The 21,570-nt window shown below is 53.8% G+C and overlaps 1 protein-coding gene and 1 pseudogene across 1 annotated transcript; both read right to left on the reverse strand.

The window, feature by feature from the left end:
• Positions 1-397: 397 nt before the first annotated feature.
• S1PR3 (sphingosine-1-phosphate receptor 3) lies at positions 398-11,401 on the reverse strand. The gene is made up of 2 exons (XM_072841508.1): positions 11,314-11,401; positions 398-3,632 (listed from the first exon to the last, which is right to left on the reverse strand). Exon 2 carries the CDS (start codon positions 3,544-3,546, stop codon positions 2,341-2,343), a length of 1,206 nt encoding a protein of 401 aa, XP_072697609.1. The 5' UTR covers positions 3,547-3,632; positions 11,314-11,401; the 3' UTR covers positions 398-2,340.
• Positions 11,402-20,487: 9,086 nt separating this feature from the next.
• LOC140608723 (U6 spliceosomal RNA) lies at positions 20,488-20,602 on the reverse strand (annotated as a pseudogene).
• Between the last annotated feature and the right edge of the window lie 968 nt (positions 20,603-21,570).

Here is a 21,570-nt window from a genome sequence, read left to right on the forward strand (position 1 = left end):
ATGCACATGGACATGCACACAGACACATGCACTCACAGGCTAGAAGTCTCCCTCTGTCACCTAGGGCGCTGGGCAATGGGCCGCTTCTGACCGACTCCCTCCTGCTGCAAATGGAGCAGAACCAAACATCCCGTCGCTTTCGGCCAGGACTCGTAATCCCCCCATCCAAGAGCTCATCCTCCTGGAAACACTGGGGCCTACAGAACCTGACACCCCGAGTCTTCCCCTTCCCTGGGCACCAGCTATGCCGGGGTCGGAGGGAAGTGCAGGAGGCACAGTCCCCAGGTTCCCAGGGTGGCTTCAGTCCTGGGGGAACGCTGGCACCATGGGGGAGGCCAGGCCGCAACCCTGCACCCCTGGTGCAGATGAACCCCCCATGCTAACCTCCAGTGACAGGTTTACAAGCAGGCTTTTGGTTTTATTATTTTTTTTTTTAACAAACACACACGGGACACAGTAAAGAGATCTAATGCATATGTTCTAGGTGGCTTTGAAACTCAACCCCTCGATGACCCGCAGCTGTTGGCACAGGCTGTACATGCTGCTATTAAAGTCTATCATTTTCTGCATGTATTGAATGCACACGATTACTCCTTTGGGTTTTTCCACTCAAACTGTTTGCAAGTTTTGTGTTCTCACAATGGGAAGTCGGGATCAAGGAGCAAGTGTCATCAATAAGAGCACCGGAGACCCAGGAACCCCCAGGGACCCTGAGCTCTGTGGTCACTTCACTCCCTAGGTGAACACGTGGTGCTCCCTGCTGTGTCTTCTTGATGCCTGACTTTTCTAGACATGCTGTCTGACCCGAGAATACACTCCTCTCCAGCGACGTAAAGAAGCCAACAAAAGTGCCACCAATGAGCATCCCCTTCTCTCATCAGTCACAGAAATGAGGGAAGTCTTTGGTCAGGACACGGAGACCCCCCAGGACCCACAGGAATGTGCCTCGGTTGGGAGCATGGGCATCTGATAACACGCAGGAGCCAGCAGTGTCTCCTCCAGACGGTTAACGTGTCAAGGTGTCTCTGGAGTCTTGACTCAGCCGAAATGCCCGGCGAACCAGAAAGCCTCAGGGGCTCTGATGTGAGAGTCCTTTTGAAGGCTGCCTGTTTTGTGTTTGGCCAAGAGCCTGACACGTGAACTCTGTGGGTGTGAGATCTCCACACATGTGTGCACGTCCTCATTGGTGTGTCCTGCAGGTGGGATCCCTGAGGGAAGCTCCTCATGCACAAATACCTCCTGAGGAACCCCCTACATGCGGGGATGGGGATGCAGGGTCGGCTGACCCCATATTGTTACCTACAGCATCACTACATTTCCCGGAAGAGCACACAACTCGGTCCTACTGACCTGGTGCTTCTCTGGCTAGAGGGGACCAGGCTCCAAATAGGATCCAAGTGCAGCCTGTCAGCCTCTCCTAATTCCGTACAAATTTTTCCTCACATCAAACATACCACAGCTTCCTCTGGCCAGGGTGTCTGTCCTCCGCTTCTGCCTTCTGGGCTCTTCTGCTTGGCCCAGGGATGGCCTCTGGGAAGCCCCTGGTGGGCTTTTCTGAGATCTGGAGGGTCACCAGTCACATAATGTGGGTAATGGGGCTGGGGGATGTGTTCAAGTCTCTGCAGGGACACAGCCCTGGGGAGAGGCAGGGATGCAGCTCTCAGCGCACTCTCACTCTCCCAGGGTCCTTTGGACACTGTCAGGGTCAGATCCACGCACCTGAGACCCACCCGGGAGCAGCCTTTTTCAAAGCCTGCTGAACACAAGACTCCGTGTCAGTGTGAGGAGACAGGGATGGGCATGTCCGGCTAATTGCCAGCCTCAGCCTCGCTCCTGGCGGTCCGGTCAGGACACCGTGCCACGTCCTGCTGCCTACAGCAGAAACAGGTGCTGTGTCCTGATGGTGGACGTCAGAAACCTGAGCGCTGCGTGACACAGAAAAGACGAACACGCCAGCATCCACAGCATGCGCGGTCCACGTAGTGTGAAGTTACCAGACATTGCCATGACATTCAGGGAAGCACATTGCGCGTTGTGGGCCCACGACCTTCCCTCCCGTGGGATTCAGGGGAAGGTGGCAGATTGGACGTTTGGAAGACTCACGCCAACATGGACAAGGCAGGCAGGCTGTCTACTGTGAAACAGGCCAGCGAGTCCTCGGGTCCCCTTCTTCCTGGGACGTCCACACCACATGGGCCACACATGGGCAAACAGATTTCCCGAGTGCCAGCTCCAGAACCCCCGGGGGTGACGCATGCAATAAATAAGAATGTGGCTGGGAGCTGAGCACCTCTTGTCTCATGGACATGTGGGGATGGCCATTCCTGGAGGTGGCCATGCTCACTTGCAGAGGATCCCGTTCTGCAGGGTTTTGTTCCCATCCATGATGCACGGCGAGGCAGCTATCTGGGGAGGGTCCTCCTTGCTCTTCGGTGAGGGGCTGCTGTTGTTGCTGCCACTGGACTTGCTTCTGCTGGGGTCGAGAGCGGGCTGGGTGGGTGAGGAGCGGGCGCCCCAGCGCCGGACCAGGCAGGTGCACACCAGCCGGAAGAAGGCCCGCCGCATCTCCTTGCTGGCCAGCGTGTAGATGACGGGGTTCATGGCCGAGTTCATCACCGCCAGCACAATGAACCACTGGGCCTTGAAGAGGATGGCACACTGCTTCACCCTGCAGGCCACGTCGACGAGGAAGAGAATGAAGAGTGGGGACCAGCAGGCGATGAACACACTGACCACGATCACCACGGTCCGCAGCAGGGCCATGGACCGCTCCGAGTTGTGGGGGCTGGCCACCCGGCGGCTGCTGGACTTCACCAGGAAGTAGATGCGCGCGTACAGGATCACGATGGTGACCAGGATGGCTGTGAAGATGCTGATGCAGAAGGCGATGTACCTCTTGGAGTAGAGGGGCAGGATGGTGGAGCAGTCGGGGAGGTTGTGCAGGCAATTCCAGCCCAGGATGGGGAGGGCGCCCAGCGAGAAGGCGATGAGCCAGCACATGCCAATCAGAAGGAAGACGCGGTGCTTCTTGTTGGCATCGTACGGCCTCATTTTGATCATAGTCAAGTGCCGCTCGATCGCAATGGCCAGTAAGCTACAGGTGGACGCCCCGAGGGCCACGAACATGCTGCCCTCCCTTAGGAACCAGAGCGTGGGAGACAGGCTCAGCGTCCTCTTGCCCGACATCAGAATGTTGACCTTGTAGGCGATGCCGGCCAGCAGGTCACAGAGGGCCAAGTTGCCGATGAAGAAGTACATGCGGTTGTGGAACTTATTGTTTTTCCAGATGGCGATGAGAACCATGAGGTTCTCCAGCACGATGAAGCTGCAGATGATCAGGAACAGCACGGTGGTAGGCATGCTGCCCTCGGGGGCCTCCCTCAGCCGGCCCTCCAGCTTGCCCACGTAGTTGTAGTGCTCGTGCAGGGTCTCGGTCTCGTTCCCGTTCCCGGGAGAGGGCCTGGCGCGCGGCGGGACGACTGTGGCCATCGCTCGGGCGCGCAGAGGCTCAGCTCCGGATCCCAGCAGAGGGCGCCCTGGGCACATCCATACCAGAGAACAGGCGCGGGCTCAGGCTTCCGGGGTGGCCCGGGCGGTGGCGGGACCCCAGCCGGGGCGTGCAGAGCAGGGGGCTGCGAAGATAAAAGTGGGGTGCCCAGAGATTACGGGGACTCAAGACCACCCAGGGGGCAGCCGCAGCACAGCTGGGGGAAGGCAGCTTATGTGGGGGCCCACGGCTCCTCAGGGGCTGAGGTGGCCGCAGGAAGCCACTTGGTGTCTGCAGCTGCTGGGAGGGAGGTCGGTGTGTGAGCCCCGCGGTCATTCACTCGTACAACAATGACACAACAGACCCAAATACACGTCAGTCTGTCAGGGAATCCCAAGGCACTTGGGGGCGCTGACCGTGCATCCTCCGCCACAGCACAGGAGCGGCCAAACCATGATTCCCGTTACCCCAAGACAAATGGGATCATCTTGGGACAGCAAAATAGAAGGGAACCAGAATGCCGCCCCCGGGAAGCCACCCCTGGTGAGCCTGGAGCAACGCTGGGGGAGCAACACCACCCCGATGGCGTCCCTGGGACCAGGGCCAGACACAGAGTGGGGTCCCAACGGCCTACAGGGGAGGCTGGAGACAGGGCCATGCGGCCACCAAGGGCAGGGCAGTGGGAGGCACGACGGCCCACAGCTCCCTGATGGCAGCAGTGTGGGGAGGGGCAGATGGGCCATGAGCCCATACTTCCTCCAAGGGTGATAGAAGGAGAGGCAGGGACAAGCACTTGGCCTCTGGACTTGGCTGAAAACCCAGAGCTCAGGTCAGACTGTCTGCGCCCCCGGAACTGAAGCCGTTGTTCGTGAGCAGAGAGAAAGGACCCCGCTGGGGGTATAGGCAGACGGAGGAGGCCCGAAGCCAGGTGCCAGCCCTCGGTGGCCCCGGGTTTAAGCCCCCCTCCCCTCTGATACTTCCCACCCTCACCTGAGGCCACACCCATCACCTGTGGGGACATCACCGTCCCAGCTGGACGGGGCTACCAGTGGATGCACTGATTTTAAATTACAAACCTATGTTTAAACATCTACTAATGAGCACATGAGCTTGGCTTAGAACAGCCTGCAGAGTATCCAGTGGTGACTTTTTTTTCTTTCATGACGTTTAAGTCATAGCCCTACGTTGGGTTTGGAGACACACGGGCTCCACACTTGGGGTGTGTTGGGATCTGAGCTCGCTGCCAGATTCGGGTACAGCCCGGGAGGTGCTGGGTCCTGGAAGGATCCCGGGGCGCAGTGTGTGTGGCTGCTGTTGGATGAGGAGGAGAGGAGAGTCCGCGGGGCCCTGGCTCCAGGCACCCTTCAGGTCGCTGCCCCACAGGCACTGCTCAGGGCCAAGGGTGCTGTGACACCCTCCCCTCCACCGGGGCTCAGGTTCTCTGAGATCAGGAAAGACGGCTCTGCTCCTTCTTTGCAGGGACTTCTCCCCAGGTGCTGTGGCACCCAGGCCCTGCCTCCTCCGGAAAGCCCATGGGCTGTGGCCTGTGCAGGATGCCTGCGAGGTGTGTGCCGGTAGGTGCCCTGGAGGCGCACAGTCAGCTCGGTGGGCAGCTGGCCCGCCAGCGCCCCGGCCCCACGCACCTTCCTCTAACCCTGGCCAAGCCTTCTTGCCCCGAGTCAGGCTCCCTCTGCCCTGGGGTCAGCCCAGCCCCTCGAGACTTCTCTACTCGCCACTTCTTACGGCAGATCGCAGGCTGTCCTTTAAAGAGCGGGAACAGGGCAGCCCAGTGGCTCAGCGGTTTAGCGCTGCCTTCAGCCCAGGGCGTGATCCTGGAGACCCGGGATCGAGTCCCACATCGGATTCCCTGCGTGGAGCCTGCTTCTCCCTCTGCCTGTGTCTCTGCCTCTCTCTCTCTCTCTCTGTGTCTCTCATGAATAAATGAAATCTTTAAAAAAAAAATAAAATAAAGAGCGGGAATAATGACGCTGCTGACCATCCCGGAGCCCAGCGCCTGGAGCGGCTTGCTTCAGGGTCACACAGGGGCAGAGTGCCCCACGCCTCTCACGGCGCCTGTCTGCTCATGGGAGCCCAACACATGCTCTGCTTGTCTGCTGGTTCCTTATCCGCGAGCTGTGAATGGAGCTGGCACGACCTCCCTCTGCTCGCGGGGCCCTGGGCACAGCACAGCCCAGAGCACAGCCAGCCCCACACAGACGGGGCTGACCGACCCTGCCCTACGAGCGTCCTTGTCCATGGAAGAGGCGCAGTACAGAGGCAGGGGCGAGAAGCACACGGCCACCCCACCGACAGTCAGAAGGGAGCAGTGCCCCGAGAACGGCTGTGTCCCAGCCGGTGGAGGGTCGACGTGGCTGCCCCGAGGCCTCCATATGCCCTACATCCACAGGCCATTGTGTCCACAACACCTGCTCCCCTGCCAGGGGCTTCCATCTCAGGAAGGACGGCGGGCGTGTGGTTAACACGGGGTATAATCCTGAGTGAGTTAGCACCCGCACAGTCTGAACTGCAGACACACGAGTGTGACCTGAAAAGGTGAGGAAAGTGAATTGTTGGTGAATTCACACCCAGGACGGTGAGAAAGGGCTCCAAGCAGCCACATCTGAAAGGTTTTGAAACCACAGTACAAGTGAACCTTGTCTTCTGGGCCTGCTTCCCCCATGGTGACTCCACGTCGTGGATGCTCCCCCCGTGGCACACACTCTACTCCCGTGCTTGTGCCATGAGCACTGACCAAAGGGACGTGTGTCCCCATAAACCCACTGCATCTGGAACCTCTTGGACGTAAAGAGCGAGGACACGCAAGTGAAGGGCTGCACAGACTCCCATCCGTTTCTTTTCCTCCCCACGTGCCAGGTTTTGAAAAAACAAAACAAAAAACAGAGCAGAGCAGAAAAACAAGCCAAAAGTGAAGCCAAGACCCAGCAATACAAGAGCCACAATGAGAATGGTGTAAGATGTGCCAGAGAGCCACCAAAAACATGCATTTTGAGGGTGAATGTTTTTTCCCACTAATGCTTAATTTATCATTTTCCTTGATTAAATATTCATCACTCGAAGAGCCTGTTTTTTTCAGAGCATCTCTTGCTAAATGCTATTCGCTGCATTTTCATAACTGGAAGACATCTGGCTCCCTTTGGAATCTAAAAGCTTATTTTCTTTGGATTATCAACATTAGAACGCGGACTCCATCCTGAGAGTTACGTGCTGGGCTAAAGGCCAGATTGATTTTGGATGCATCTGAGTGCTGTTATTTGTGGTCAAAAGCATCACAGAGTTCGGGCCCCACCTTTCAGGGGGTGAGGCAGGACCTGGATTTGCGGGAAGAACACTCCGCCCTCTCGCCCTCCACCTCGGAGCGCAAGACCAGGTGGGGCACCAGCCCTCCAGGCACATCTGTTCTGCGGAGTGCAGGGCACTGGGCCATCAAGTCCTGGGGAGCCAGCCTGTCCCACCCCGTGCAGTCACCACCGACCCCCAGAGGGGTCACGGGCTGGGCTTCTCACCCTCTGGAGGGCTGTACGTAGCTGTTTCCGACCTTCCCATAGATGGGGTCCCACAGCATCCGACTGTGCCTGGCATCTTTCTGCCAATGGCACGATGCTCCCTTGAGTCCTACAGGGAGGTGCATTTGGATGCTGGCACTTCCTGCTCCCGTCAAGGGACGGGTGCCCCAGCCACTCTTGCCTATGGATATAGGGTGGTTTCTGCACGTCATTTTCCTAGGAAGCACTGCCGGGTGTGGGTGGAGACATCCTTGTGAGCTTGTACCTGTGCTCCCATGGGGTCGTTTGGCTTTCCGAGCGTCGTGGTGGTGTCGGGAATGGGCTCTGACATAGCTGGTCCCTGCAGAGACTGGCCACTGGGCTACCTGGACAAGTCCCCACGAGGGCAAGTTTTACACAGCGTGAGTGCTCACGTTTTGCTTTATTTTAAAAGTTAAGCATCTGCGGCTGGCAGTGACCACCATCTGACGTTTCATTGTTAAGACTCCAATCCTGCGTAATTTCCCCCCAACAACTGAGAAATAAAGGCTGATGCTGAGGAAGGTGGCGGTGTGCGGGCTCAGGAGAGGCACCTAGAAGGTAGCTTCACTGTGTGTCACGCCAGCGGGATTTCTGTCCCTCTGTTCCAAGGGGGTGCATCTGCAGGGAGGGGCAGCCTGGGCCCCCCATGGGTTCCAGATGTGCGCTCTGCACTAGCGATTCACTTTCTCTACACATGACACATGTCAATTTTAAAAATAAACTATAAAAAGAAGGAAACGAAAAAAGTAAAGGGAAATATTTCTGAAAAGCCTGGGGTCTCTCCCTCTCTCTCTCTCTTTCTCTCTCTCCCCATCGTGGTGAACAAGAAAGACAAGAGAAGACAATGAGATTTCTCCGGTCAGACGCAGGGTGCTGCTGGTCAAAGGCACGTTTTCCCAGGGAAATCAACTATCCTCCAGACGGAAGTAAAACACCAAGCATTTGCCAACCAGCGGATTTCTTGGAAAGCAGTATTTTGTTGTTGTTGTTTACAAGAATTTAGGAAAGAAATAACGGGCTGGTCATTTCGATGCCCCAGGAAATTCCTTCGCTAATGAGTACTTCCTCTTGCCCCCAGATTTTGGAGGTGACCTCGCTGGACAGTCAGAGGTAGCTCGGTGCAAGAGGCCTTGCATGCACAGCCCCGCAGGCCTGCCCTCTGCTGGGAGCCCAGTCCTGGGGCCCTGGCGAGACCACTGTGAGGAGCAGGCCTCCCACTACCAACTCACCCGGTGGCTTTCCTACAAGTGACTCTCTCAGCAGGTAGGTGGGTGTTCACACACTCCTCCGGAGCTCCGTACCCGGGGTGGGCTGCAGGACCCCCGCACAGGCCCCAGGCTCTGCCTCCGCGCCCGCTCTCCCGGGTGCCTGGGCTTGTCCACCATCACAAGGCAACCGGTTTGGATACAAGAGGCCTTAAACTCTGCTCTTCAAGCGGATTTTTCAGACTCTCCCTCCTCCGCTTGTCCTAAGTAAGAGCACAGGCTGGACTCCTGCCCAGACTGCCATGGGATGAATGAAGGTGTGCGGGGATGAGCTCCTCCGGGCAGGGAAGGGCTTATGCAAACAGGAGACACCTGGCCAAGAAGTCCTAATGGTGGGGTCTCTCCTACCCTTTCCCTGTGCCACAGCGACACAGCACACGCAGCACACATTGCACCTTGCAGGGTACCATGTCTGGTCCCCATGGCAGCATCTGCCTTTTGAGTGTACATAGAGGGAAGCCGAGGCTGGGGTGTGGGGGTCACTGTCCTTGGTGACACAGCTTGGAGGAGGCGGTGCTGGGCTGGAGATGTGGGTCATCTGATTCCCGTGCACCATGTTAGGGGTCAGCTCTTCTGGAGCGTCCACCCCTCTTGGTGTTCTTCACTTGAAGGTGACAAGAGTGTCACCAGCAGGCTAGCCAAATGCTGGAATGCCGACCTACATGGAAAACCGACACCAGGGAGATGGAGTGGTGTCTGCAGGGCCAAAGAGCCACTCGGACTTGCCCCAGCTCACGGAGCCACGGGCAAGCCGGAGCCACCCCCGGCGGGGCCACATTCTCCACTGGGCAGTCTCGTCGCTGGCTCACCTAGCTGGCCTGCCGCCGAGCCTCCTACAGACCCGCAGCTGCAGCTCCTCCAAAATAGGAGGAAAGAACACAGAACAGACCGTGCCCAGCGCTGTCATAACCGTAACTGAAGCACAGGACTCTCGCACCTGGATGGAGTCCACCAAGCACACCCTATTACCTCCGAGAGCTCATGATACATCTCATAAGGCAATTAATGAATTCAGCAGAAAATGGGTGCAAAGGAATCATAAGAAGTGGCTCCAAACTGATAAGACAGGAATGAGGAAGCCATGTGAGAGGGAAAAGAAAGGTCCCGGAAAGCACGGCCCACGGCTCCGGCTCCCACCACGGAAGGCCTGAGGGTGCCCCAAGGCCCTGCCCACTGTGTCAGCACCGGCTCCCAGAACAAAGTCCTGCAGAAGAAAAGGGGGCTTCACTGCAGGGACACTCACAAATATTCAGATGTTGGCATGCTCAGAGTCTCCTTTTTTTACTGTAAAAAAAACCACACATCCACTGTAGCTATCAAAGTGTCTTCAGAAGGATGGGAAAAAAAAAAAGACACCACAGAGTCAAATCAGTGTCACAATTTCCAGAGAACGGAAAATCAGTCCCCACATTTTGAGAATATTATGAGGCCAACACGGGAGGCTCCTTCTTCAGGAAATGCAAGTTTCTACCATGCACCCGTGGTAGAAAATTAGGACAGCCATGCATTTTATGAAATTCAGAAACAAAGACAAAAGCAGCATTTTCAAAGATGAAACTTGTTGAGAAGCCATCCCAGCTGTATCTTTATGGGGTGGGGCGGGTGGCGGGGAATTGCTCCTAAAGGCTGACCTGTAGTCTCTGGTGTCAGGTGACAGAGCAACCAGACAGGCAGGCCGGATGTGAAGCTCTGTTGACTGAGGAAGCCCAGTGTGTGGTCCTTCTAGGGCCACAGAATTATTCAACCTGAACAGAGCTCTGCATCAGTTCCGAGAAAACTCCTACAGGTCCAGACACTTCCACCAACTCCTCGAGGACAACACACACACCACCACCACCATCATCACCACTGCCACCGCCAGCCAGGGGCATGGCCACCCTTGTCCGTCACACCCCACAGGACAATCCTGCCTTGGGACTTCTAGGAATCACTGGTCTTAACCACGCCCGCAGGATTGCCACTAAAAAAGAAAAGAATGTTGCAAACACGAATGATGAAGATGTGGGTATACAGAGCGGGCTCTGCAACCTCTGACATCCAGACGTGAGCAAGAAGTTCTGGAAGTGCTCAGGGCTCCAGCTGGGGGTGGGTACCATGTGCAGGGTGGACCTTCCGCTTTTGAAAATAATCTTCCAGGAGACCCCGTGTTCATGCCACTCCCTTTTCTTAATCTTCCTAACAAAACGTGTTCCCTTTAAACCCCCAACAAGAAGGCCCTCTCTTACATCTAAATATAAAAACCCACAATGAAACATGTCACCGGGAGTGGCCAGCCCCAGAAGAGAGAGAAAAAGAGAGAGAGAGAGAGAGAGACCATTTGGAGCCGGGGAGGCTGAAAGTGGCAAAGCCAGCGTCTGTCTCCTGCATCAGGCCAAAGAAGGACAAGTCCCTGCCGTTCTCCAGGCTTTGTCTCGCTGGGAGGACAGCGCACTGACTTCCTCGGGAACCTCACAACTGCAAAGTGGCGATGTCACCCTCCAGCCCCGATCCTGACAGCCCTCATTGCCTACTTCCAGAAACAGACGGGAAAGAATGGGACGATGTGGAGAATATCGTTTAAAAGAATGGTTTTCAAAGAAAAAAAAAAAAAAAAAGAATGGTTTTCCCAGGAGAACGACGACGGCCACCCGGTCCCGGAGCCCCCAGGTCCTCTTCCCCGGAGGACACGTAACTTTTCAATCGCTCTAGGGATAGGGCCCAGGGGACTTCTCTGGAAAGAGCCACTTCTCTTTCCTCCAGGTCCTGAGAATGGGAAGATGACGCTCGGTCTGGACTCCCGGGAGGTGGTTAAAAAGGAACCATCCCCGCGCCCCTGGCTGTGACACGCGCCCGCGTGCACAGGGGAGCCCTCCGTCCGCCCCGGCCGCGGCTGCCGCAGGAGTGGGTGGCCCGGGCAGGGGCAGGCGGTGGCAGGGCAGGGCGCTGTCCCCCGGGCGGGCTGGACGGTGGGAGAGGTGCCCCCCGCCCGGCCCCCGCCCGGCCCCCGCCCGGCCCCCGGCCCGGCCCGCAGGCTCACCGCCGCCTGGGAGGCGTCCTCGCGCCGCGCGCATCCTCGAGGCCCTTCCTCCGCTCGCGGGCGGCCGGCGGGGGCGGGTGGCGGGTGGCGCCGGGCTCTGCCGGGACCCGCGGGCTCAGCCTCTGCGCGCACCCGCCCGGGCCCAAACTTTTCCAGCGGCGCTGGGGGCGGGGCCCGCGCTCCTCCCGCCGCGCGCAGCGCCCGCCCTCCCCGCTCCCGCCCCGCCCGCCCCGGCGCCCCTCCCCCAGCCCCCGCCTCCCCAGCTCGTCCTCATCTCTCCGTCCCCATCTCTGCAGCCCACCTCCCTTCGCCCCTCGCGCCTCCCCCGCGCCCTCCTCCCGCCCCCCACTCACCATTCCCACTCCGCGCCCCGTGCCCTCCCGTGCCCTCCTCAGTGCCCTCAGGGTGCAGCTCGTCCAAGCCCCTGCCCCAGGCAGGCCTCTGGCCCTGGGGTGGGTGAATTCTTGGCAGCAGACCCTGGGGGTCTCAGGACCTGGCCTGTCAGGGGCGGTGGGTGGGATGTAGGTTCCAACTGGCCTGAGGCTAGATTGGGGCCAGGCACCTGCAGTGCTCACAGGAGGGGTTTCCGTGGGTGAGGATGATCACCATCATCATCGTTACCATGGCAGTGATCTGGATCATTTCCGTTGAAGTTGCTGACCCTTGGCCCCTGGGCTAGTGGCTACTGGCTGGCGAGCGGACTCCTGGCTCCCGGGCTAGCACGTGGCACCCTCCTCCGTCCTGCCCTGGCTGTGGACCCCAGGCCCCCTGCACACACAGTCACCCAGCTCTCAGGGCTGCTGTCCACAAAGACATTGCACCCTCCTGCCTGGATGAATGAAGTAGTCCAGACCAAGTGCTTCCACGGAATACCCGAGGAAACAACTAAACTACAGAATTTTCTGTTGGAGAAGGAAAGTGAAGGCCAGGTGAACAAACAGCAACCAACCCTAGAAACTCCTAGGACGGGGGTGGGGGGAAGAGGGAAGCTGAGGCTTGTTACCTACACCAAGGGTGTACCTCCCTGGGTAGACAGGATCCAGGCCAGGGGTCCCAGGAGGGAGAGAGGAGGATGTGGGGAAGGGTCTCCCTCAGGTTCCTGCCGCAGATCTGGGGGCTCCCTGCTCCCAGAGAAGGAGTCCTGTCCCACCTTCCTCCACAGCTGGGAGCAAATGCTTATTTGGGGCGGGTTTGAGCCCTAATGGGCGCCTGGCATGTTTTGCACTTTGCTGGCTTTTGTGTGTTTTCCCCACTGAGAAACATGAGCCCTGGACTATGTGAGCTGGAACGCTTGCAGTGTTCTGGCCTCCCCTTGGGGCTCAGAGGACCGCTGACCCTGCCCTGTCCTTGCTGCCACTTAATCCAGTCAGCCTGACCTGCTGGGAGCCCCGTCTGCAGGGAGGCCTTCCAAACTGACTCAGCGTGTCTTGTGCAAGCCCTGGGAAACCGCTTCATCCCAAATTGCAAGTGGGAGGGTGCTTGCCCCCTTCAGCTTCAAGCCAAGCGAAGGAAAATAGATAGCTGCTGCTTTGGCCACCCACCAGAGCCAGGGGACAGTACAGCGTCCTGGCCTCCATGTCTACACCTGACTGGTCAGTCGGGTCATCCATAATTCTTTCAACTAGTTGCTTTGTGCAATGTAAAATTAACTACTGGTGACTGCCTGAAGTTCACTGTGATTGGCGCCCTGTCTTCATTCACTGGAGGGGTTCTGAAATCCAGACTGAACAGGGCGACCTGAGGTCTGGGGATGCCTCCAAAACCAGCCTCAGAACAGGACTCTGGGAACCCTAAAACACACTAGGGCTTTTTATGCAGGTGCCCCAAGGGAGACATGAGGATCGAGGATCGGACATAGAGGCATTCTTGAAAATCCTTTTACAAAAACACTTCTTTCCCCCAAAGATTCTCCTCATGAGTGCTCTCCCCACAACAGCCCTCTCAATGAAGCAGGGTCCCACCCCTCCTTCTCCTCTCTCCCTGGGCTTTCAGGCTCAGATGCTGGGCTCTGAGCCCCTAAAGACCATATTCTCTCCCTACTTCTCTCTAGGAAACCAGGCCTCCCTCCTGACGAGTCTGTTGGATAAAAGTCTCCCCCTCTGCCTCCCTGATTGATTAACCAAGGAAAGCTCTTTGTAGATGCCAGCTCTTAAATGTAGAAGGAATGGAGGAACTAGGAGCTCCGAATTCTTCGTCCCGCAATGAAATAACTGTGTGGGACGGGGCAGCGTGAAAGTGTGTCGATCACACAGTGCTACCTGAGAAGGAAAAAACATTCTCCACTTCCACCGGAGACATCTGTCAGCACCTTCACGGGAACTCAAACTCAGCATCACTGGGCTGAACCGGCCCCACCTCCGGGGATGCAAAATCCAGCCCACGAAATCACCCAGGCTGTGTTCCTACTAAAAACACTTCACTTGAACCAAAGGCCAAGCCTGTAGCTCTCACTTCCAGTTTCCGGGAAGCAGAAGGGATAGAGCTGCTGGTCCACCACACTGGGAGAGAGGACCAGACGGGTGCAGAGAGCCAGGTGGTTGACATCCCTCCAACAGATCAAAGTCCTGAAAAGGGTGGGATTGGTTCTAGTACAAAAACAGCCAAAAAGAAGCAGCGTTTCTGACGACCAGCATGGACCTGACAAACTAGGAGGACATCTCAGAATGGAGGGAGTGTTCAATGATGTCATGGGCTCATTGGAAGTGTGAATTGGGCATGACAATAGCACGATGCTCGTCTGGAAGAACGGCCTTATTTCTGGGAGAACTATTGAGGGTAAAATATCTCGATGTCTAAAATTTGTTTTTAGATGACTCAGCAAAACAATACAGCACACGAAGTTGGTGGGACAAAACCAGTGGTTGGAGGCAGGTGGGGACAAGGTGAGGAGTTGTGCATGTGCTCCCCTTCTCTGGATGTTTGAAAGTTTTCCATAATACGAGGTTGGAGAAAAACAAAATGTCAGATACCGAATACTTTAAAAATGTATCCACTTCTGTTCTCAGGCTGTCAAATCAAGTCGAGGCCTATAGGAATAAAATGAAAAAATAGCATGATTTAATGTGAACGCTTCTGAAAAACCATCTGGTCCCAAACTTGACTATCATTTGAACAAATGAGTTACATATTATGACACATAAGTAATACATGATTGTTTATAATTTTACAAAAAGATTTGTACAGACATTTGCTGTCTGAGCACTGTGGCGCCTACAGCCCCGCCAGCAGGTGCGGGGAGGTTGGAGGTCTCTGACCCTCCGGGATACCGTCCCCCACAGAGCCAAGATGCCCCAGGAGTGGATTTGCAGCAGCTGAGCCGCCGCCAAGTCGGACACCTGGGCCCGGAGATGCACCCCCTTGCTGCCTCCCCTCCCGGCCTCTGCCTCCCTATCCTGGGTGCTTTTCCCAGTCCCCAGGATCAGAATAAGTGGGCACTATACCCACTCTTAGCTCTGCTTTGGCTCTTATCTTGAGGAAAGGTTGCACACCACCTTTCTCGGTTGCTGGAGGCCACTGCTCAGGCCTGCTCGGGATGGAGCCCTGGGGAGGCCAGGGGGCAGCTGAGCGAGCCACAAGAAAGGGTGCCCCGTAGGAGGAAAGGGGCCTCTGTCCCACAGATTGCCCGCATGGAAGTCGTTCACACAGCACCGGGAGAAATGGCGGTCACGCATCAAGGCGGGGACGGATCTGCAGGACCGAAGTTGGCCTTTTGTACAATAATCCCGAGTGGACCCAAGTGAAGCCTCTGACTGGCTGTACTGCTGCACAATACATATTCACTCGCTGACAGACACCTGCCAAGGGTAAGCCGCACAGCTTTAACCGTGACTTCCAAGTACCCCTTGTGTGTCTGTGCCCCCGCCTCCTGCCTCCTGCGGCCGTCTGCACGGCGCTATCAACCAGGAGACAACAGAGATGCCAGGAATTGTTCTGTTCACATTTCTTATTTTGTAAGGGCACCTAGCCAGTGTGTACGTGTTTCTGTAAGTGTGTGACATGTGTGTGCATGTGTGTGGGGGTATATGTGTGCACATATGTGTGTGTGTGCTGCAGAGGGTCTGAACCATGAAGGAGGTAATGGGTCCCGCTCTCCACGGAACATGAACACATGGACCCTCCAATAAAATATAAAATAAATATTTGGTCTTTGTTTCTTTTTTGGCCCAGAGCTCCTAAAATCCTTGAATTTGTTTATTTTTGAACGTTAACGGGATGGCTGGTGGCTTGGGGCCCAGACAGCTCCAGGATGGGGGCCAGTTGACAGAGGCACCGACAGTGTGATCGCAGGGTTGGCACTTCCAGCCTGTTCCCAAATCTCCGGGGAGGTTTGGAGAGATCCCGGGTGGGTGGACACGTCTACGAGCTGAGAGGGAGACGCACCTAGAGAGGGCACAGGGCTCTGGGCCACTTCCCCTCACCCTGCCCGTGCATCTCTTCCATGTAGCTGTTCCTGAATTGTGGCCCTTATAATAAACCAGAGACATAAGTAAAGTGTGATCCTGAGTTCTGGAAGTTGTTGGAGCAAGCAACCAAACCTGAAGTGGGTGTGGGAACCTCCGAATTTGTGGTCGGCTGGGCAGCGGGAGCGGATGGGGAAATCTGAGCTTGGCCTGGGGAGATGGGGAGGGGCTGGTGTGTCTGTGTTTTCCATAGTCTGAGAGCCAGAGAGGAAAAGACCGGCTGGGGGATGGGAGCACCTTTGATTCGGTCCCTCGTCCTGAGAGCTGTCTGACGGCTGGCAGTGAGGTGGGCATCCGAACCCCACAGCCCGGGAGCTCTGTCTTCAGCAGCCCTGGTGCTAACAGGACTCGGTGCTCTCTGTCCAAAACAAGGGCCTTCACAGGGGCCTTTCCCCACCTGGGAAAGTGTGGTGGGGCTGGCTTGCCGGAGCAGTGCCCTGGGCTTAGGAAGACTGTTTATACATACCGTCTGCAGTGTAATTCGACAGAAACGCCTGGTGGTGTTTATCCAGGCGCTCACAGAGCTTGCAGGGGATGCGGCGGTTGTGCGGAAACCTGTCTGCCCTCCGCTTGGACCGGTTCTGTATATTCCACCCGTGCTCCTGGCTTTTTGAACAAGTGTCTGCAACATCGCTGAACAACTTTGCTTTTTCTTGGCTGAGCGAAGCTTTGCTTGGGGGTGGGGGTGGGGAGACAGGGTGACCATGGAAAGCAACAGGAATTTCCTCACTCCAACATCAAAGGCCTGTGGGTTTTGAGCAGGAGGGACAGGAGGAGCTTGGAGGGGATCACTAGAGCTGAGACCAGCGCTCACTGACCTGGGGCTCACTGCTGCCCGCACTGTCTGAGAGCTTCACACAGGCCCACTCCTTAACGATGCTGTGACATCAACACTGTTGATCATCCCATTTTTCAGATGAACAAACCAAGGCACAGAGATGATCCTACATTCACCCCAAGTCGCACAGCTAGTAAGTGGCAGAGTTGGAATGTCCCATCCATTTGGAGTTCCTTAATCTAAGTTGGCTTTTTGGAGATTGCCCCCCCCTCCTGAAAAGCATTAGCCTGAATTTTGTGCACAAACAACCAACCTGTGGAGTGGCCCAGGGACGGCTCCCTCCACCACTCAGGTGGAGCTGGAAGGCAAGAAGGGCAGGAGGATGGACACTATCCACAGACCCTCATCTGGCCAGCTCCCACAACTGTTCTCTCAGTTTGGGACTATGAGCAGCTGGGTCGGGGAGCCAATATGGTAACCTACCCTTACCGACAGCGCCTGTTCCAGCCCGTGAAGACAGCTTGTGCAGGCTGGAGCACTGTGGTGGGCGGAAGAATGAGGAATCTTGCTTCTACCATCATTCTTATTTTTTTTTAAGATTTTATTTTATTTATTCATAGAGACAGAGACAGAGAGAGAGAGAGAGAGGCAGAGACTCAGGCAGAGGGAGAAGCAGGCTCCAAACAGGGAGCCCGACATGGGACTCCATCCCGGGTCTCCAGGAATATACCCCGGGGCTGAAGGCGGCACTAAACCACTGAGCCACCCGGGCTGCCCCATTCTTATTTCTTAATCAAGAAACTTGAGTTTCTGAGAGTCAGAATCTCCATTTGGAAAACGGTACACTGTGCCATCTTCAATGGGTGAAATGTTAACTATCTGGGTATTTAAATGGATCATAGAAGTTCTATAACTTTCTATAAGATGCACGTGTGTGAAAAGCTTTCCTTCCATATTAATTGAAACCATGCAGTAACCTTTCTCCTTGATTAAAAAATGTTTTACTTACTTATTTATTTTTAGTAGGCTCCCTGTCCAGCATCAAATCCAACATGGGGCTTGAATTCATGACCCTGAGTTTTTTTTTAAGATTTTATTTATTTATGCATGAGAGACACAGAGAGAGGCAGAGACACAGGCAGAGGAAGAAGCAGGCTCCACACAAGGAACCCCATGAGGGACTTAATCCCAGGACTCTGGGATCACGACCTGAGCCGAAGGCAGATGCTCCACCGCTGAGCCACCCAGGCACCCCTAAAAAAATGTCTTAAAAAGCTGAGTTTAGGAAAGAGAAAAAGTCTCAAATCAATAGTCTAAACTCTCAAATCATGAAACAAGATAGAGGAGCAAAATAAACCCAAAACAACAATAAAAAGGATAAAAGAAAGATAAGAGTAGAAATTAATTAAATTAAAACAGAGAAAACAAATCAATGAAACAAAAGGTGATTCCTTGAAAGATCAGTAAATTGACAAACTTTTGCAAGACCAAGAAAAGAAGGGATTAAACAGAAGTGCATATTGGGGATGAAGCTGAGACTGTCACTACCCATCCTGAGGGCATCACAAGGATAATAAGGAAAAGGTATGCACAACTCTACACATGTACATTTGACAACTAAGATATAAAAGGCCAATTCCTTGGAAAGTACACATTTCTACAATTCTTCAAATATGACATTAATAATTTGAGAAATGGAATTCATGATTTCTGAGTTCCCCAAAAAAGAAATCTTCCAACTCAGATGGTTTCACTGAAAAATTCTACTACACCATATAAAAAAGGATTAACACTGTCACTAACAATCTCTTTCAGAAAACAAAAGCACTTTCCAAATCATTTTATAAAGCAAGAATTATCCTATGCTAAAAACAGGCAAAGATCGTACAAAAAAAGGACCGCAGGCCAATATTCCTCATGAATACAGAGACATACATTCTTAATGTATGTAGGAATGTAATACATTCCTAATTCTAGCAAGCAGAATTCAGCAATATATGGAAGTAAAGATTACTGAGACCAAGTTGAATTCATTACAGGAATGGGATGCAGGTTTAAGATTTAAAAATCAAGCAATACAATCCATGATATAAATAAAGAAGAAAAAACATATGATTGTATCAATTGTATTATTGACATACATACATATTGATTGTATCAAATTAGATTGTATCTAATTTATAAGAACATTATAAGATGGAGAAAACCTAAATTAGCATCCACTTGTAATAAAATTCTCAAAAAACTAGTAGAGTCAATCCTCCTCAATTTGATAAAGAGCATCTATAGAAAACCTATGGCTGACATCGCACCTGATGGACGATTGAAAGCTTTCCTCTAAGATCAGGAACAAGACCAAGTGCCCACCTTCACCATTCTTAATCAATAGGGTCCTAGAAATCTAGCTAGCACAATAAGGAAAAGAAAGGAAATAAAAGGCATATAGATCAGAAAGGAAAAAATAAAAGTGTCCCTATTTGCAGATGACATAATGGTCTTTCTAAAAAATCCTAAGGAAATCAGGGCACCTGGCGGGCTCAGTGGTTGAGCATCTGCCTTTGGCTCAGGGTGTGAGATCCTGGGGTCCTGGGATTGAGTCCCACATCAGGCTCTGATCTGCTTCTCCCCCTGGCTGTGTCTCTGCCTCTTTCTCTGTGTGTCTCTCATGAATAAATTTTTTTAAATCTTTTTAAAAAATCCTAAGGAAGCTATGAAAATTCACAAATAAAAAATTCCTAGAGCTAATAAACAAGGCTGCAGGATTCAAGATTAACTTATAAAAATTGATTGGTTTTTTTATATACTAGTAATGAACATACAGAAACTGAAATGAAAAATACAGTACAACTTACAGTCACTTAAAAAGTGGAATTCTTAGATGCAAATCTAACAAAACATGCACAGAACTTGCATGCTGAAGACTACAAAGTGCTGAAGAGAGAAATCAAAGATCTCAATGAATGGAAAGACATACCATGTTCATGGATTAGAAGACCCAACATAATAAAAGACTCAATTCTCCAAAAGTAATAAACATGTTTAACACAATTTCTAACAAAAATCCCAGTAATTTTTTTTGGAGAAATAACCAAAATTGTTCTAAGTTATTCAAAATATTCTAAATGATTCTATTTATATGGAAAAGCAAAGGACCTAGGATTACTAAAACAATTCTGAAAACAATAAAACAGGACAGTCACTTTACCAGATTTCAAGACTTATTATATAATCACATTATATAATGTTGTGATGTTGGTAGGAGAGACATTAAAATCAATAGAACAGAACAGAGAACCCAGAAATAACCCCACATAGGTATGGTCAATTGATATTTGACAGATATTTGCAAAAGCAAGTCAATGAAGGAATGATTATCTTTTCAACAAGTGATGTTAAAGTGATTGATTATCCATAAGCAAAAAATGTGCCTGAACATTTATAAGATAATATAGGAGAGCATCTCTGGGCCCGGGACCTGGTGAAGAGTTCCTATACATGACAGCATGGAGGATCCATAAAACACCAAGACACTGGACTGTTCTACAGAACAGATACAACACACAGGCTGCAGCTGAGGAGGGCTGGGTGGTGGGCTCCAAGCCCAGAGAATGTGTGCCCTCTGGGCATTATGCACAATTAGAAATGCCCGGAGGGCATGAGGGCAAAGTGGCGAGAAGGGTCACACCTCTCAGTGGTCAGGCTAAGGCTTTGCAGCTGTCCTGGCAAGGGCGTCGGGGCCTTTGCAGGCTTCGAAGCAGAAGCGTGTCCTGACCCAGTGGGCCTGTGAGCACACGAATTGGCCATGCTGTTCTGCTCTTTGGGAGGGAGGTGCTCTGCCTCGAAGGTGAAGGAAGGCAGAGGTCTGGAGCGGGGGCTGTTCTGGGCTGGTTGCCAGGTGCTGCCAGAACCTGCATTTCAGAATCACTGGGTATGTCAAAGAGGCTGGCTTTCCCTTCTGGTCCACAGATTTGTGTGTCATCCTTGTGCAGGGGCCATGCTAATCTTCTCTGTATCGTTCCAATTTTAGTATATGTGCTGCCGAAGTGAGCACCCTTCTGGTCCACAGAAACACAGATGTGGAGCCTTTAGGGATCTGCTCTTTAACAGACAGGCAGGCTGTTGGGCACACATGGAGGGGAGGGGTCCCGAGTGGCTGGGCCCCCCAGCACTCCCGGGCACCAGCAGTAGCAGAAGCAGCTGACCAGGTGGCTGTGTGCCCAGGAGCTGCCCCACCTGCATCTCTGGCTCACCTGAGCCTGCATCCTCATCTCTGGGTATAGCTGCCTAACATGGTCCCTGCCTGGCCCTAGTCCCTGACACCCTTTGGATCTGGAGCCTTCCTACCCCCAGGGCTCCACCTCCCTATGCTCCCTATGCTCCACCTCCTTATGCTCAGAGGGCTCTGCTCAGAGGGCTCTGCTTCCTCTTCTGCTTATCCCATTGGCTCCCGCCAGTGCTGGGTCAGGATGTCCCCCAGGGTTGCTGGGTCCATCTCCTGCATGTCCTGGCCTGTCCCCGGGAAGGGAGCAGTCCATTCCCACTATTGGGTCCCCATCCTTCACTTGAGCTCTCTAAAACTCCCTCCTTCTCTGCCAACTGCCCATGCAGTCCTGGGCAAAGCCCTGAGCTGCTCCACCCAGCCCCGACTCCACCTCCCAGCCACAAGCAGCTGGGTACACTTCCAGAGTTCTTGCTGACTGGTTCTCGTCATGTCCACTGTGTGGCTGTGAGGGGCCCCTGGGCCTCTGTTCAGCTTTGCTCAGAGACAACTTGCCTCTGTATAAGGATGCCCAGAGCTTTGTCATCACTCACTGCTTTGTTCTCCCAATTAGGAAACAGAAGAAACCAAAAGGGCTGTGTACATGCTCCCACGTCGCAGCCACCAACCCACCAGGCCTGCCCCCGAACGCCCCACTTCCTTCCTGCTGGGAGGGAGGAACGCTACGGAAGCTGCCCACACCAGCATCCCCACTTGCTCCTGGGCCCAGCCATCATCCTGGTCTTTGGCTGGAATGTGAC

Source organism: Canis lupus, chromosome 1, assembly GCF_048164855.1.
Source record: "Canis lupus baileyi chromosome 1, mCanLup2.hap1, whole genome shotgun sequence".
NCBI lineage: Eukaryota > Metazoa > Chordata > Mammalia > Carnivora > Canidae > Canis > Canis lupus.